Source organism: Molothrus aeneus, chromosome 7 (genome assembly GCF_037042795.1).
Source record: "Molothrus aeneus isolate 106 chromosome 7, BPBGC_Maene_1.0, whole genome shotgun sequence".
NCBI classification, from domain to species: domain Eukaryota; kingdom Metazoa; phylum Chordata; class Aves; order Passeriformes; family Icteridae; genus Molothrus; species Molothrus aeneus.
This window is the reverse complement of record NC_089652.1, coordinates 12840197-12858877: the sequence shown is the minus strand read 5'-3', so window position 1 is coordinate 12858877 and position 18681 is coordinate 12840197. Positions and strand designations below refer to the sequence as shown.

Genomic DNA, 18681 nt, shown 5'->3' with positions numbered 1-18681 from the left:
ACTCACAGCAATTAGGAATCAATTAGATAATACACATAATCAATAACACAGGTGAAATCATAGAGTTACCAAGCACTACAACACTGAACTGTCATCTCAGAGTCTGTGACAGCTGATAAACCTTAAAACAACAGAAAATTGGAGAAATCATGTCCAGATTCATGTTTCTCCAAACTCCCTCTGAAAATAGGCTCAGCTGTCATATATGGTCAAATTGCCAATTGTTTTGATGCAGAAAACATCTGGGTTGATTGTCAATCACTCCATCCAAGTAGAGCTAGAGCTTGGCCAGAGCCCAAACTCTAATTGGTGGGTATCACTTAACACATTTTAAAACAAGACTCTTAAAAATAACATTTATGAATAAGAACCCTTAGGGTTAAAAACCAATCACACCATCCAGTAATTGAATCCCTCCAAAGTTTCTGTCAGGATAGAGATTCTTCAAACACAGTAAATCTCTTCTTCAGAGATCTGAATTTGGTCACATTCGGGATTGTGAGCCTGGATCTGGACACTGAGAGTGGAGGAAGTGCAGCTGAATGAAATTACCTAGTACAAAAGTGAAACTCAAAAAAAAGAAGTTAATGTTACAACTGAACTCTCTGCTGGAGTACCTCTGTAATAGTAACTGAAGAAAACCATGAAACTGGCAATCTGGATAAAAAAAACCAAACCAAACATATGAGTAGTTAAAACCAAACCAAACACATGAGTGGTTAAGAAACAAAAAGGCAGGATCCTGAAGAGACATGTGTCTTGTAGGTGATCACACAAAGACATAGTAAAACACATAAAAGCTGCCTGCAAATATTACAATACCTTAATAATAATTCTTAACACAAAAGCCTGAGTATAATTAACTTATCAACAGGAAGTGTTTGAAGGGGTTAAGACAACTTTTTTAAAGCATTCATATGTCACCCTGAGTTTTTAAGATTCTCTAAGCCTTCTGATGTTGACATTCTTGTAGTGAATTTTTTCACACACTTTCTGTAAATAACTTATTGTTTTGCATTCTTCTATGGAGGAGGAGAGAGTTAATGGACTGTTGGTTTAACCAGTGGCATTGGAGAGGTGCCACTGTCACCCTCCAATCCACTGTCACTTTTAGAAAACTATAAATGTTGGAGTCAGAAGATAAACGGCCCTTTTCTCTCGTTCACCTTGAGAACGGTGTGAGCGTGTGTTCCTTTGTGTCCTATAGCGACATTCATATAATATTAACAACAATCACTATTTATCAGTATTACTTATAAAAACCAAAAATAACAAAGGTTACAAACTCAGTACCAACAATCCCTAGAACTCTGAACCATTGGGGAATCAGCTGATGACCCCATAGATAGGATCTGATTGACATTTCCCAAATGCTCTGTCTTCTGGAATTTTTTTGGGTAATTGAATCATTACTAATACTTTTATCTTTACATGGTGGGGAGCATTTTTCACAATAGAAGATTTCCATCTATATCATATTTGGAATAACATTGATCTGCATAGTGTTCCCTTTTTTCTGCATCTTGGGCAAAGGCCTGGCGCTTTGGCACTTTTCACTGGATCTGGACACTTGTTTTTCATGTATCCATATCTTCTGCATCTGAAGCATAGTCCTCAGGCTAATGGATCACTTCTGTGGAGCCAGCCTGTTGAAGAGCTGGGCCCAGCGCCTCGGGCGTTTCCGAGGCGTTTCGAGCGTTTTCTTTGCGCTGCTCTCGAAGAATTTTTGTGACCGGTTCCATCCAAGTGCCATGGGTTTCCATATGTGGGTTTGAAAGTGTTTTGAGATGGGGAGTTTAGGTCACACTGAAAGCCAAATCAGGAAATTCTTGACATGGGTTTTGTGTGGAGTTGCAGGAAAAGTTGTAGGGCTGTGTTTGGAACTCTCCAGTGATATTAGTCTGCCCTCTAGTTGTGGAAAACCAGCATGTTGCTGACTTAGGGTTTAGTTCTGGCCTTTCTGCCTTTTCTTCACGTACTTGTTATTTTAGGTAGGTGATAATTATGTTCTGCAGTGTAAATGGCTGCTGGAGCTATTTTTCTGGGTGCCAGAAAGTCAATTATTTGCACTTAGATGATACCAGCTGAGAATTGAGAAGAGAGTTTTATCAAGGAGATTGAGGCCCAGAAGGCTTTACAGATTTAATAGTGTAGTAGAGTTTGGAAATGTCTAAGTTGATTTGTTACTTTAAAATTTGGTTTCAGACAAAGGTATGCAACATGTCACTTCTCCTTTTCTAGAGAAAAACAAAACAAAAGCCTAAAAATTTATGCTTGTACCATTTTGAAGTGACAATGTACATTTTGTACAGCTGACAGCAGATCAGAACTGTTCATGATAGGTTCCTGTGATGACAATGTTCCTGTTACCACCACGAGTAAAAAATCTGAAATTTTCCACAGTAGATGAGTGTTAATATATGAAACCTATTCCCTCACATAGCAGAGACTGAAATCTGTTCTTAGCCACTTCTTGGATTCTGCTGGTATAATACCATCTTTATTATTCCCTTATTTTTAGACAGTTTCTAAGTTAGAAAACTAGACAGGATTAAAACATCTGCAGAATCTCTGCAATGGTATATGTAACTCCAAGGAGAACTTACTTATATTTTAGTTGGGAATAATCTACATTTGCACTAAATATCACCTAATCAGGAAATAAAGGTACATGTTGAAAATGTCACTTAACACTTACTTTGTTGCCCAAATACCTATACAATGACTGTAAAAGTAGCTTGGCAGGCAGATTTGATTTGGCCAATTTCTGTCCAAACAGTTAAACATCAGAAATGAGATGTATAGTGCATGGGGATGGGAGAGGAGGTCACTGCAAAATGGATTTGTAACATTCCACTGAATGACAGCTTTTGCAGTGGAATAGTGTGCATGGAAAATGCTTTGTTAAGTCTTTTTTTCTTTTCTTTTTTTCAGTGTAACATTAGCAATATTCTACCATATAAAGAACAGGTGAGTGAACTCTTCCTTTGCTGAGATAGAATGACTTTCCTTTGGAATCAGGGATAAAATCATAGAATCACTAAGACTAGGAAAAAACTCTCAAGATCAGAGAGTCAAATATGGTCTTGGTCACTTCAGTGACAGCTGGTGAAACTTAAAGGAGGTGAAAACTCTGGCAGTGTATGCTGAACGTGTTTTCTCTTTGTACCCCCTCTTGAGCAGCTGTGGAAGGGTCAGTAATGCACATAAAACTCCAAAACAGGGAGGGAGGAAAACACATTTAACTCATCACAAATCAGCCTTTGGACTTTGTTCAGCTTTTCCTGAGTACAGAGGTATGGATTAGTTTTGATGGGTGAAGGAACACTCTGTCCATGTGCAAATCACTCTTGCCATTACAGCTAGTTCCAGCATAGGCTTCTGAATTAGAGCTGACTTTTTGAATTAATTCTATTAATGAGTTTCACCCAGTTTCACATTTTGAGGAGAACTTTAGTAAGCATAATACAAGAGCATGGAAAGCTATTCACTGTTTAGCATCTTAAATATTTAATTGTAAGGACTCATCATTAAATGCTTTGCAAAAATACAAGGTAGCTCCATTCCATATTCTAGGAAAAGCTGAACTATAAAATATGTCCCTTGATCCTTTTTATATAGTATTCCCAATTAAGTCTTATTGCTAAACCAGAGACTTTTATTTTGTAGAGATTCTGACAGATCATTGGATATTTTTGATGAAAAATCTCACCCTCTCACAGTAAGTAATTTTTTGTCCTCTGAGTGTATATCAGTAACATCTTGATTTACATGATGTAAGTAATAAAAATGTATTAGCACCAGGCCACAATCAAATTGATCTAAAATTGTGTCTTATATATAAACACAAAGTGCAAACGGTGACTTTTGAGATCAGCTAGATCATGAATAGAGCCCAGTCTAAATGTTACAGACTATGTTTGATCTTTATGCTTTGACTATAAACAGAACAATCACGTGCCCAAATCTTTTTTATTCTATGTCTGAAGTTTCTTGTCTGTCTCTTTTCTCTCCCTCTTTAATAACTGCTTTATTAGAAGTGTTTTCTATTTCTTTAGGAAGACATGGTTAGTAGGTATGTGCCTAACCTTTTAAATGACTGCAGACAGGAGAATATAATACATGAAGCATCACACAAAGTAGGCAACAGTGAGCATGGCCCTTAAAAAACTGGAAAGGCAACATTTAAAGGCAAATGTGCTTGCAGTAACAGCAAGGAGCATTCAGGATGTGATTTTAATGTGACTGGTCCTGGTACACCTTTTTAGATACTCTTAAAGATGCAAAACCTCATAGTACAAGGAAGCTCGAGAGTGGAGTATGTGCTTTTAATATCCAGTTTGAGCACCCCTAGCTTAACGCCTGTCCTACAGAACCACTTACTTTGTTTTTCATGTCAAATTAATTTAGCAAAGATCCAGCAGCTTTAAAAATTGAATTTGCTCTGGGACTTACTTAAGTGAATGCAGTATAACCTACTTCCTCTATCTCAATTTCTAATAAACAGATTTTAATAAACAAGTTAATATTTTAAGTTTGTACAAGTTTCATCCCTAAATATGACCAACTGTACTAGGAATTGTACAGTGCAATATAAATAAATACAACTCTTTATTCAAATTTAAAAAAAAAAAGAACTTCGGGACAAGAGCTATATTCAAGATTTCTTGTATGGATTGTAGCACTTCAGAACAAAAAGTGTGGACCAAAACTATTTTATGTCATGGTTGAGACAGTCGCAATACAAAGCAACACTCCATTTTCAGAAGGCTTCAAATCCTTTTTTATTCTAGCATGCATGCTTTCTATACATTCTTTAAAAACTCCTAAGTTTACACTTTACTCATTGGTCAGAAGAGACAAAGTGCTTATTGGAATAGAGAGTTGCAGGTTTCTCTTACTTACCCTTCTCTCTTTCTTGGTTTCTGTGTCAACGACCTTGGTAGGAAATTCCTTCAGGGGTAAACATGGATCCTCTTATCAAACTTCTCTCTGGCTCAGAGAAGTCTTTGTAAAACATCTTCCACAATTTTAAATGCCTGAATCTGTTGTTTCACATTCAAAATTATTTATGTAAGAGGAACTCCATCAGACAATTTCTTTATTTAGCAACCTGACATCCTTTGATCCTTTCCTATAGCCTCCCTCCTATTAAATGAGAAGAAAATCATTGTGTCCTCTGGGGAGCACTTAAAGGTCCCTCCTATCTTCCTGCAGCACACAGACAGAAATAGAGTTAGGGCTGACTGTCACACTTCTGAGGGAAAGACACACATGGCTTGTTAGTTTCTATAGCAATGGTGTTTTGCCTGGGTACCTGCTGTTCCTTCAGGAAGGTTAATTAGCAGGAAGCAATCTCTGAACACCTTGTCTTCTAAAGATGCAGTCACAAGGAGTCCAAACCCGGCTCTGCTGACCCTTACGGGACCCAGGTACCATTATCATGGATTTAGTCACAAATACTGGTCTTGGTGCTTCCTTTCTCACTCCCAGTGTCTTGGTTTGAGACAATTTAAAAAGAAAACTGGAATAAGTTGCCCCCATGTATAGGTTCCATCAATTCCTTTCCACCAATAAGGAATGAACACAAGTAGATAGATGTAAGTGAAAAAATAACAGTTTACTAATAAACAAAACAGCAACAGGCAAAAACTAACAGTAAATAACTGCTAAATACCAAACTGCTGAATCTCACACCCTGTGGGAACAAGGAGAGACCCAAAATGCCAGAAATACCCTTCCCAAGATGAGAAAGCCACTAACAGCAGTCTTTCTGAGACCAGGGAAAAAAACACCAAAAAGAGAACCCAAAATGGGCAAATCCTGTGTTCAAGGCAAGACCAAGCAGCTGGCAAAGCCAAGACCACACAGCAGCAGGGCCCAGCTGCCTTCCAGAGCCAAGTCTAAAAGCACCTGGGATAGCACCCACCCATCCTCAGCTTCCCACAGCAGGGTCCTAAGACACAGTGACTGTTTTTGGGCACAGATGGATGAGGAATACAATACCATTTTGGGTTACCTCAGGACATCCAGTCTGCAAAAATGTACTTCAGATGTGCTTTTGTACCACGAGTAGCACAGGAATGAGCAGTGTTCCTGCTCATGCTGTTCCTCATGTTGCATGGCCCCCCTGCAGAGGTAACCTCTGTTGCCCAGTGGTGCATTAGAAGGCTGTGTGGGCAGCACTAAGTTAACTTACCTCACTGCACTTTACTTGACAATGCTCCCCAGCTATTTCAAACTACAAAACCACAAGAAAACGCTGTTTTGCTTACCTTACAACTGCTAGCTTGGTGTCAAGCAGCTATGCTGTTCTCAGCTGCTGTCCTGACCATACTGTAGGTCTGACTTGGACTGTAGACAGAAATCTATTCAGTATCAGTCTTGCAGAACCAGTGTGCAGAGTTGGAGCTCTAGTAGTTTCATCCCTCCGGAAAAAGTGCTAAATATCAGAACATATCTCAAACACTTACTTTAGGATTGCTTTTATATAGACTGTTTATTTCTGAGCTTTTCTTCTCCCCTGTGTTTAGAAACAGTTTAGCACCGTGTCAGAGTTAAATCTAGTCTTTCATTAGCTTTGTTGTCTTTCTGGAGTCTCTCAAGAATGAGTCCTATGAAGGCAGTGTAAATTACCTTCTAGTTCTCCCTGTGGCTGAATTGTTGCCATGTGTTCTTCAGTGCTTCCTCAGCTGGAAGAGGAATCTCATGAAGTGTGTTAATTTTGCCTTTTGAAGAGCCATTGTTTCCCTGGTGTGTATATACTTGTGATTTTCTTGCAGGGAGAAGCATTTTTTTTTTTACATCTATTTCAGTCTTGAAGAATGTTCCAGGGACAATAGTTAGCACCTAGCAGTGATGATGGTAGTTCATGCTCTTTCCTGTTGGCCCTACAGATGAAACAAGTGTTGAGAAGAGAGAGACCAGCTAAAGCTCCCGTGTTTTGTTTGGAATGTTTGCAATATTGCAAGGCTGCTTCTTTCAGGGTATAAATCTGTGACAGGAAATGGGTGTATACACCTCAGTGAGGAGAAACAAGCTGTTCTTTGGAGTCAGTGTTAAGTAGAAAGCTTTTCAGTAACTCCAAGAACTTTCTTTCAGCGGGAGGAGGTCCCAGATGACTACTACAAGCACGACCCTGACCACAAGCACATCTACCGCTTTGTTCGGACGCTCTTCAGCGCGGCGCAGCTGACAGCAGAATGTGCAATAGTCACACTGGTAAGGGCACTGCTGCAGCTCCTGCCTCTGCAGGGCTTTCCCTCTCCCCCTGCAGAGATCTGGGCTGAACTGGCAGTGAAATAGTTCAGAGTATCTCATGAAACCCTGCTAAAGACAGCACAGTACAAGTGAGTTCATTATAGATTTCTAAGTAGTCACAGAAGTGATTAAATAAAAGGGCAATTCTCTTTCCTGTATATAAATATGTAATGTTTAATTACTTGCCCAATAAAACCCTGTTTTATTTCATAATACATAACTCACTGAAGAAGCTTGAGAAGAGCAGAACAGTGGGATGCTGTAAACTGGGGTGTGATTAGATCATACACAAAGACATTTTTTATTTCAGCTGTGTGCAGGGGAAGGTGTTAGTTTTGAGTTCATATTAACCACAACAGTCTAAAGGGACCAAGAGTCAATCCTATAGGAACTCTAGGAGAGGATCTTTCTCATTATTATGTCCTTCAATCAGTGCCATCTTTCTACCAAACTTTTTTTTCAATTAAGCCAAAGAGGCAATAACTTTTTTCCCCAGGTGAGATGGAGGTGCTTAGAATTTAAGAACAATATTACATTACAGTTTGTTGTTTGATTTCAGAAAGCATGATGGATTAAAAAATTTATCAATTGCAATTATTTTTTAAATTTATATATATAAATATATTTGTGTGTGTGTGCATATATGTATATGAAAGGAAATTTAAATACCACAACATGTATAATTGCTACTTTAGACTGTCTCTCAAACTGCACTTTGTTGCACACTAAACTTCAGTCTTCATTGTGGATTCTTTCTGAAAAACAGTGTGAAAGAACAGAATTGTCACCAAAAGACAGTATAGCAATTAAGCAAACTCAGCTTGAAGGACTCTCTTTAATAAGGAAATAAGTAATTAAAAAAGGCGAATATTTATGAGCTGTTGAAACTCTGAAAGTAGTTGGAGGTTTTTCCTTTCTCAAAGACAGGCAAGCAATTTTGACAGAACAAGATGACAGCTAACCCTGGGCAAACTATGTGAAGTGTTTACAAAAAATGGAGTTAGCTTCTAAAGTTAATGTTACCACTAGATGGCCCTGTTATTATAGGAACACCTTTAGGCTATTTGAAGGCTACAAGCCAAGGATGGGAAGAAAGCATGGAGAGAACTCAGTGACAAAGATCAATCCTTCCCTTAGACCTTAATAGGTGAAACTTCCCTTACCCACTAATTTATCTGAAGCTACATTAGAAATTTGGATTTAGATGAGGGAATAAAAAATTAAAAACAATTTCTATTCAGATTTGAAAGTGCATATTTCTTAGTACATAGATCAATTTTCAAGGAAGAGAGAGATTCAGCATCCTGGAGTTGGTTTGAGATCTCATGGGAGGAAAAGACCAAGGCACATCTTTGGGCTTGTCTCACTGCCTAAGCTACAAGTGCTGAACCTTAGTGAGGATGAAAGGTTAATGTGGTGTGGAGTGATCTGCTACCTGCCAGTGATGTGTGACAGAGCTGGAGCAGTGTCTCCCAAAGCAGCAGTGCTCATTGCTCAAAACTCTCACCTCACTAGCTATTGTGTGCCCTGGTGGTCCAGCTCTTGGGGGAAACTAAAAAATGGAACCTGTAGCTCCTGAAAATTTGAATTCTTAAGTGTAAGTAGTAATGACTGATACTTTTGTTGACACACTTAACAGTAATAAATAGTCCTATTGGACAGGCATGTCTGCTGCTCAGCTCTGCTCCAGAGTTAATTACACACATATAATTGTGGGGTTTTGTTGTTTGGTTATTTTCCCTTCTTCTTTGTATAGGTTTATTTGGAAAGGCTTTTAACCTATGCAGAGATTGACATATGCCCTAGTAACTGGAAGAGGATAGTCCTAGGAGCTATTCTGCTGGCTTCTAAAGTCTGGGATGATCAAGCTGTGTGGAATGTGGATTATTGCCAAATACTGAAGGACATTACTGTTGAGGACATGTAAGTTGCAAGGTTTGGGTAGTCTACAGTGGTGGGGTTTTGGGGTTTTTTTTGTATGTGATTTTTTTTATTTATGTTTTTTTAAATAGCACATGATCATGCTGAAGAAATCTCTCTCTGTTGCTATGATTGATATATATATATAAAGTGTATATTTAGTGTCTGGCCTCATTCTCTTTTTTACCTCAAGAAACTTTGGATAATTACCCTACTTTGAGACAAATCTCTATTAATAATTTTAATGACCTGTGTGAGTGACTTCGAAGTTAGTTTTCTTTGCCTTCTTAATCTCAGTGATGAGCCATGGAACTAAACTGCCCAATTTATAGTCTTATTAAAAGGTTTTTTAGAAGGAAAAAAAAAAAAGTGAACTAAATTTGTCCCCTGCCTTTTCTGTTTTAGAATTTGAAGAATTGCAAGGTAAACCATAACTCAGGACTTTGATGTGTGCTTGTGTGTCCAGTTAAGGCCTAAACATCTCAAGGTCTGAGCTCTAGTGCTGCTGCTGGCCAGCAGGTGTTGTGTGGGTAGCTGTGGTAGCCTGTGTTACACACAGCTACTGCTACAGCTTATCCTCTCTGGCTTGGTTCTTAGATGCCTTTACAGTGCTGAAAATAAAGTCCTCAGTCTTATTACTGCTTGTTTTTGTAAGGCTGTTCCTTCGATGTGTTTTTGTCTTAGACATCCATTTCAGTTTTTCAGAAATTTTGACTCTGCTGTCTTTTCTTGCTGCACTCAGCTTTAAGCTAGATTCTGCAGTATGGGAAGATATTCATCCTCATGGCTCCTGGCTCATACTTTGGGCTGGAGCTGTGTTTATGTGAACTGTAATTAGTCCATTAAGTTTTCTGTTAAATTCCTTCTCACAAAGTGAAGGTCAATATTTTTGTTTTAATTCTGTTTGCTAGCTTGTTCTCCTATTTCTCTTATTATCACAGGTAGAAATTATACAAGTCCAGCTTAAAACACCAGGCTTTCTGGCCTTGCTTTCATGAGATGCTGTGTGTGTTTGAATTTAATCACAGTGCTGTGCCCTGAGCATGTGTGCAGGCCTGTGCAGTGACAGCCAGTTCTAGCACAGGAGCAGACTGAGCTGGCAGAGCTCTGCACACAGCACTGGGAGGCTGCCTCTGTCGTGGGGCAGTGCTCTTGCCCCAAGCTCTCTTCCCTGGATTCAGTCCAAACTAATGTTTCAAATACAGTAATTATTCATTTGGGACTCTTCAGGAGGAGGAATATCTAGTTTTCTCCCTTTTAGGTAGGAGGCTGTATTTCTAAAAATGAAGGAGTTTTCTGCACCAAAACGATTTTTATTATTCAAAGTATTTCACATCTCAACCAGCAACCACTGTTACTTGTTTTATACATACCCCTTGCCTGGGAGTTCTTTGTCTCAAAATGCAGGACACTGCCAGCTCTGCTTTCAGGAAAGCATAATTAGTGATTTTATACAATGTACATCTCCACTTAGCCTGGCCCTGAGTACTCATCTCTCTGAGGAACATACTTTAAGCATTGCTGCAAATAACTCTGAGATGGCTGAAGTGGGGTCAGCAAAGCCAGAAGTGCTGGAGTGTACATCTTGCTCTTTTTGATGTCTCTTCTTTTAGCCCTATTTGGGACAAATCAAATTGATAGAACAGAAAATATCTTTAACAAGCAGGATATTTATCCTCTGTTGCCAATGCTGGGTCTCTTGAAATTGTCAGTACTTGCATTTTCAAAGCAGTGATGGTGGTAAGGAAAACAGATGGAATTTAGGCTTTCTTTCCCCCTCCAATTTGAGGATGGGATTTTTGTAATCCCATCTCATTTGAGATAATTTAGGTATGGGCAGACACTGTACTACCCCCTTCCTGACAGTGGCACAGGGTGTTCATCCCAGACTCTGCAGCTGGGCAGACTTCAGCACTCTTTGGCTAGATAACATCACCATCATAGGGACCTTGGAAAACTGCTTCAAATATTTGGCAGTTGTTTTAAGTTTACAAGCCTACCTTCAATTCATGGTTGGTACATAGTTATTGTGAGTTTTAGTAGTTGCAATATTTTAAACCAGTCATTTGATAATGAGTATTCCAAATACAAGTTTTAGTGAGAGAAAATAATTGGCAAAGGATTTCAGTCACAGCTTCATTCTAATGTTGGAGATGGCTGGTGATGCTGCCAAAAAATCCCCCCAAAATCCCAGCAGCTCTGCAGCTAAAGACAGCTTGGCAGGACTCTGCCAGGTGTCACTCCCTGGGTGGGCCATCCCTGTGCAGGAACAGCCCATCCACAGGAGCTGGTGGCAGGTTCTGTTTGTGAGCTCCTCTGAACTCTCCTCTTGGCTCTCTCTGTCTAGACGGATCTCACTAACCTGACAGATGCTCTTGTTGAATCACTGCAAGCCAAGCACAGGGGCTGCACCACTCTGGAACTGGCAGAAGGTTTTACATCTGATTTAGTTCACCCAGTTTGCAAATCTGTGTGTGTGTGTGCTTACAAGCCAGGCAGCCCTTGTGAAGGCAGCACGGCTGCACCTCCTCCCCACCAAACTCTGCCTCCACGGCTCAGAGTTGTGCTGGCAGTGCCCCCAACAGCTTTGGAGTTTTTTAGGAGCTGGGGGCTCCCAGGTTCTGAAGGGATACAAGATCCAGGCCTAACAACTGCCACACGTGGTCATTTGCCTTTGCCTCATCCTACTCAACATAGCTGAAGTGTTTATCTTAATTTTCCTAACAAGCCCTTTTCTATTTGCCCAAGGCAAAGGTGGGTTTTTTTAATAAAAGGCATTTTTCTTTTGGGTTTTGGGAGATAGTTTTTTTGTTTGTTTTACTTATTTCTAATGGGAAAAAAATCAAAGGAAATTCAGTTGACATTTGGAAGCCATCCTTTGTCAGAACTTGCTAGCTTTGATGAGACCGAATCCATAATTGCTGAAAAATTAACAGTACAGCTGCTAATCTTGCCATGATTGTTTGTAAGGGGACACATGCTGTTCATTCTTTAGGCTACATATATTTGTAAATAAGGCACAGAAAAAACATGGGCATTATCCTTTCCCGGGTTTTAAAACACTGTTAATAGACTTGTTAATCCAATGAAGAATTGTATTTTTACAGAATTAAAATGTATTAGCCTAGTGAGTACAAAAGGGGCAGTGAAGAGCATTTACTCACAGGGTAAATCAAGCTCTGATCAGCTGATCATCAAAACATTATCTGATTTACATTTCTATAGGCTTATGACCATATGAACAGGAAATTAATTTTGGCACCAGGTTCAATGATCCTTGAGTCTGCTATGCTAGAAAGAAACACAAAGCTGCTATTTATACTGAGACCCACCACCCAATGCAGGACAACACAGATGATTCCTTGATTTATTTGCCCCCGCACTGATAGGTAAAGCATCCATTTTAAAAGCTCCCAAAAAAGGCAGTAACAGCCTTGGCACTGACTTGGTGCAGCTCATCCTCTGGTGTATTCACAGTTGGCTGCTAAATTCTGTTGGAACAGATTTGCTACCTGTAGGGGCTGTTGTTGAGTTGTTGTTGAACTGAATTGCTGGGTTTGAGTACTACCAGTTTCTTTTTAGGTTAATTTGTAAAACATTGTTTCTCCTCTGTAGAACATCTCTGCTTTAGCTGACCACATTACAGTAGCTGAAGCAGGTTTTTTCATGTCATGGCACTCTCCACGCTTTCCTCCAAGTATTTTGCCCAGGGAAAACAGACAAGAGTAAAAACTGGACAGTGCCCTTTGACATAGTACTTTGTTATCCTGCCTAATGCTATTGAGGAGAAAATTCCTTCTCCCACCTAATGCTGCTTATTTATTTATTTATTGGAGATGAATCCATGTTGCTTCAAGAGGCTTTTTTCTGTGAGATAATAGCAGCAGCTCTTCATAGATCCATTTGTTGCCGTGGTGATCTGCCTACTCCTTTTGTTAGTCCGCCTCTGCTTCAATAAACCCCCTTCCTGTTATCAGCCTGGTGAAAATGTCTGCAAGTTCTTCAGAGCTAATAAACAGCATACATCATTCCTTTCATCTGATCACTATAGCGTGGGGCCGTATGAGAGTGAGAATGGCGCATGAATTGTACAGCTGCACTAATGGAACTCGGCAGGATGAAGCTCCCCGCTCCGCCGGGCGGGTGCACACAGGGCACTGCCTTCCGAGCCCAGCCTGGGGTGCCAGCACTCAAAAGCTGCACCTTGTTTGGAGCACCAGGGAATGACCTGTCTCTCGAAACTAATAATGCAGAGCTCTCCATGACCTGTTTCAAAGTTGCTGGGTTTAAAACAAGCTTGAGGTCTCTTCAGTGTTTTCAGCCAGCTAAAACAATCTTTTTTTTCTTTGTCTCCTGTCCCTTATTCCTCCTAGGAACGAGATGGAAAGACACTTCTTGGAGCTACTGCAGTTTAATATCAATGTTCCTGCCAGTGTTTACGCCAAATACTACTTTGATCTTCGCTCCCTAGCAGATGACAATAACCTGAGCTTTCTGCTGGAGCCTCTCAGTAAAGAGAGAGCACAGAAGCTGGAGGTAAATGGTCTGAGAGTGGCTGAGCTGGGGACTCCTCTGTCTTGTATGAGTAGTAAGAGCATCTGTTGCTAATCATGTTAAGTGGCAGTTAGAAAAACTAAAAAGCTTTTAGATTAGTGTATTACAGGGTAATTTAACCCTTTTATAAATACAGTTAGCACTTCTAAAACCATACATAGGCTAAGCTAGAATTCTGAGGAAAGGAAGGGTTTTGGAAGAGATTACAAAAGTCTAGCAGATAGCAGAATAAAATGGATGTTATTTTGGGAACCCTAGTTCAGCTAGGCTACTTAAGATTGAAAGGATTAGTGTCATATGTAATGGATTGTCTGTCCTTCCCTGGTCACAGTCTGTATTCCAAGCACCTAGAGACAGTCACACTCAGACCCTTCTAAATACTACCAGCTGAAGGCTTCCCACTGCATCCCACTGCACAGCTGCTTTTAGATTTAGAGGGCGCACACTTACTGCTCTCATGCTTTAATAAACAATTTATCTGGGGGCAGCTGCAGAAATAAGTTGTGGCTTCCCACCTTTACAAAGAAACGTTGCTTTAAGATAAACTTTTGGAATAGCCCCTGGTTGGGAACCCTTCAGAATGCCCAGAGGAGTGTAAATGCAGATTACTGTCCCTTTCTGCTGCATGGAAAGGCTGCCCTTGTGGGGAGGCCCAGCAGCCTTCCTGGCATGAAGGCTCATTTTAAAAAGCTTTAACTTCTGCAGAGTCAGTCTTCCTAGTTGCTGGAGATATGTAAGACTTTTTGAAAATATACAAATTACCTGGGTTCCCAGGGAAATTTCTTGTTGGATCAATGCAACCTTTCATCTGTCCAGGTTTAATTGATGACTCTGCATGTTGTTTTGTTGACCTTTCAACAAAAGCATTACCATAGGCCCTGTACACACTGATACCACAGTCCCTTTCAGAGAGGGGTGTGCTGCAGATTCTTGGCTTATATTGTTCCATTGTCCACCCCCAATAATTCTGCCAAGGGCTAGGGATTTTATTTTGTCCCATAAGTGCCTGAACTTCAGGAGTAAGTGGGATCCCTCCTGGTCCTTTGGAATGAGAAGTATGATATGCCTATGAATTCCTCTATTGAAAGTTAAGCAATGCAGCTCTTCTGCTTTGTCTCACCCTTGTTACTTGCACTTTAAGCTAACACTGTCACTAATTGTAAATGTGGTTGTAGGGCAGTTCATAGTCCACAGGAAATTGTTTACTGAACTGCTCAGTGCCAGGGCATAAGTGGATGATTTACAGATTGTGAGCCTGTTTTGTTTCTTCTTTCTTAGTATTTGGGGGCTTGGTATTTAAAACCAGAGTAATTTCCAGACCACTTTGTGATTTGCTATCCTGCACTTACTAATGCATGTATATTGGACATTTTGGGGTTTAATTCTAAAATATGATAAATATTTAGACTATTTGCTAAAATTTTTTATTCTACTTTTCATTTAGAAGCATATAAGCAGCTGATAGGAGCCTGTATAAAGGAGTGAATTAGTGAATTCCAGAAACTGAAAACTGATTTACACCATATGGGCAACTGGGGCTAAATATGTCAACACAGGTTGCTGTGTGATTGATGTGCTAGCATTAGAGCAGGATGGAGAGTCTGTCTGGTCTTGCACCAGGAGCTCATGCCGCCAGTGTCTCAAAGAATGCCACTCTTGAGCCAAATGCATGCCTCCAGAAGGTCGGCAGAAATAAATGTAAATAATTATTTTAAAATACACTTAGAACTTTATTCATGCTCAGAGTGCTTTTCACCTTTTGAACTTGCAGAACACTGGGCTGTGCTGAATGGGTGCTGCCTTAAAGGGAAGGTGCAGGCTTGTAGCTGATCACAGAACTCTGAAAGTTCATCTGGTGATAGGTGGTAAATTATTAATGGAAGTAAATGTTCAGGGCTGAAATTCAGTTTGTTTTTTTTTATTACAGGTATCCTTATTAATTTGCATTGATAATGCCTGAAGGCTCCAATCAGAAACAGATCTTGCAGGGGAGGAGACACAGTATTTTTTTGACAATTGTCTTATTAGGATTTAAATAATTAGGCTTGTTACTAGAACAGCTAGATAAGCAGGGCAAAGGCAAGCCAATAAATTAATGAAAAAGCAATTCAACACTGGATTGTCTACATGTGCTAATATTTAATTGCTATAGTAAAGTACCATGGCTGCCCTCCCATCTCAGATCATGGGGGTGATCCTGGTAAGAGAGAAAATGTTGGGAGTGAGGGAGTAGAAAAGGTAAAGGCAAAACAGACACCCCAGTAGAAATACATTTCCTTGGCTTGCTTGTCCTGAGTGGCCAAGTGTAAGATGCCCAAGGGAGCACAGAAAGCTGTTCAGTTTGAACCTTTTCTCTCAGAGAAATGCCTGTGTGCGTTTCTGCACTGTTGAAATAAATTTTTTGTGCTGCTGCGTGCACCAGACCCAGCTACTGGGGTAATTTTCAACATAACTTCCACAAGCTTAAGTCTGAACTGGATCCAAGTTTGTCATTAGATAGTGAGACTAGTAAAATAAAGAAGATACTTGCACATGGAAACCACTCACCTTCTTTAGGTCTACATTCCTGATGGTTTGTGTTTACCTGGGGACAGATCCCATTACTGTTCTCCCTCCAGAGTAGTCCTTATCTGTTGTCATTCTGGAGAAAAGCCAGAAGTGTCACGGCTGCAGAGCACCTGTGCTGTTGGAACTGCACATGTAAAACCTCCCTTGGAACGTTCAGACCTTCCTAATGCGGGTTTTGCATTTTGTGTGTGTGTGCTGTGCAGGCAATCTCCCGGCTGTGTGAAGACAAATACAAAGACTTGTCCAAAGCTGCTATGAGACGATCTTTCAGTGCTGATAACTTGGTTGGTATCCGCCGTTCTAATGCCATCCTCTCGTGAGGAGAGAGCGAGGAGCAGCACCAGGAGCAGCGTCCCAGGAGCCGCAGGAATCACCACTCCACGCACGCCAGCCAGCCCGGATGGTGGCTTCAGCAAGGGGAGGCGAGAGTGAGCCAGCCAAGGGGGCCCAGCGCTTGAGGAACACACTTGGTGCAAAAGACAAGACCTTTATCAAATCAACTCTCTCCTCCTTCTGATGTATCCAGAGGTGCAAAAACAAACTTTTCTCCTTCTCTCCCCCACAGATGTTTGCTTACTATGTAGGCCTATAGCTGTGAACTCTTGAGGTTTTTAATAATAAGTAGTTTTAAATTTTAGAATTTAAACACTAACCACATGACTATAGTTACAATGTTCTTCCCTCCTTTCCCCTGTCATCTAGAGTCTTCACTGCATTTGTATTTCAGGTCAATGCAGTGTTAACAAAAACAACACATGGGACTCTTAAAGTATAAAGCCGCTCTGGAGCTGAAAACAGTAGCATAGACACGTGTTGATGGCTTTTCCCTGGTTTGGCTACTAAAAGCTGCTATTATTGGTGATGTGTTCATACCAAGAAGCTGCCCAGCAGGAAGGAATTCCACCTCTGCACCCGCAACTTCACTCCAGTAAAGATTGTCAAAAGACTTTGAATGTTTTGACTGGGGGCAGAGATACGGTTTTATGTATTGTTAAAATGTATAGGGTCCATGCTGCATTTCTTGTGAATTATGGTGCTTCTCTCATTTTCTAATACTTATATTGCTCTGGAAGAGATGTAATCTGTGTATTTTTCTGAGGCATTGAATGAAAAAGTTGGTCTGGAAACATCATCACCATCCCAAACAGTGTAGCAATCCAGTGGTGAATGGCGTGTGTGCAGCACTGCTTCTCTGAGTTCTACTGCAGATCTCTTGTGCTATATACAGTGAGTTCCTAAAGCTGATATTGTGCATCCATCTGGCTCTCCTCGGGTTTCAGTTTCCTGGGAGGAAGTTACATTCATAATGAGACAATAATGAGTTTGAGAATCCTGGACTACCTATCAAGGTAGATGGAAAGATATTGTGTTCAACTGAGAATTATCAAAAAGCTTTCTATAAACCTTTTTTTTTTCCCAAAGTGAATTTTATCTTGTGCAACTGCTCTAGAGGCTTGGGGTTTGCTCTTTCTGAGACTTTAGAACAGAGCTTACTTTCAAGCTCTGAAACTGAACTCTAAACAGGATAAGTATTATTATAGACTCTTCCTGTTACAAGTCTTTGTAGTATCTTCCCTTCTTGGATCCAAATAGGTTCTAGGCAGTGTCCTAGGAGCAGATTTCCCTCCGAATGACACGGGTTTTGTGCACTTCCTCTTATGGCCAAGGCCCAGAAACTTACACTGAGTGTAACAACAAGTCCATCTGCCTTTGGGAGTGGGGCTGTGTGAGTGCCATCATCAGTGTGGCTGCACTCCGCTGTTCAAGTGATGCATACAGCCTTTTGCAGTATGCAAATATGCCGGCCCCTGGCTCCCAAACCCACGGGACTTGGCACTTCAGGTATTGATCACAATTCAATACTGAAAATAACACTACATCTTCAGGTGGTTTTTCTTTCTCATGTTTGTATTAAAAGAAAAGCTAATAAACTCTATTTTAATTAAAGTTAAAGGTGAAGGGTGTGTTCTTTACAGCTGTTGCATTCCACTGCCCCTCAAAAAAGGAGGGGAAAAAAAAAAGAGAAACCCCAGTGGTGTCTGTGAAAGCCTCTCCATTGCCCCATCAGCCTATCACCTTCATTTGGTCCCCATGGGCTGGCAATGTCTGGCAGCAGGCAGGAGACTCCTGGGAAGGGTGCAGCCCGGCATGGCTGCCCAGATCTTCCCACGTGCTCTTTGGATTTAGAACTTGACTGGGCTGCTCAAATAAAGCCACTCCCTGACAGTTTCTTTGCACTTCAATGGGCTTTAAGTAGGGCCAGTCTCTCTGGAGGCGATTGATGGTGTTAAAGTCCTCCCTTGAGGAGCACTAAATTGGAAGCTACAAGTGACCAGCTCCTGGATTGACTTGTGACCTAATTGCTAACGAGCTTTTCTT

General features: G+C 40.5%; 1 protein-coding gene across 1 annotated transcript in view; it reads left to right on the top strand.

The window, feature by feature from the left end:
* Positions 1–18249, top strand: part of CCNYL1 (cyclin Y like 1) — a 37354-nt gene extending 19105 nt beyond the window's left edge. The window contains exons 5-10 of the mRNA XM_066553568.1: positions 2935–2970; positions 3670–3721; positions 7102–7221; positions 9017–9183; positions 13554–13716; positions 16506–18249. Of these exons, the coding sequence (XP_066409665.1) occupies positions 2935–2970; positions 3670–3721; positions 7102–7221; positions 9017–9183; positions 13554–13716; positions 16506–16622 (655 nt within the window). The 3' untranslated portion in view covers positions 16623–18249. The remainder of the gene's footprint in view (positions 1–2934; positions 2971–3669; positions 3722–7101; positions 7222–9016; positions 9184–13553; positions 13717–16505) is intronic.
* The last annotated feature ends 432 nt before the right edge of the window (positions 18250–18681 follow it).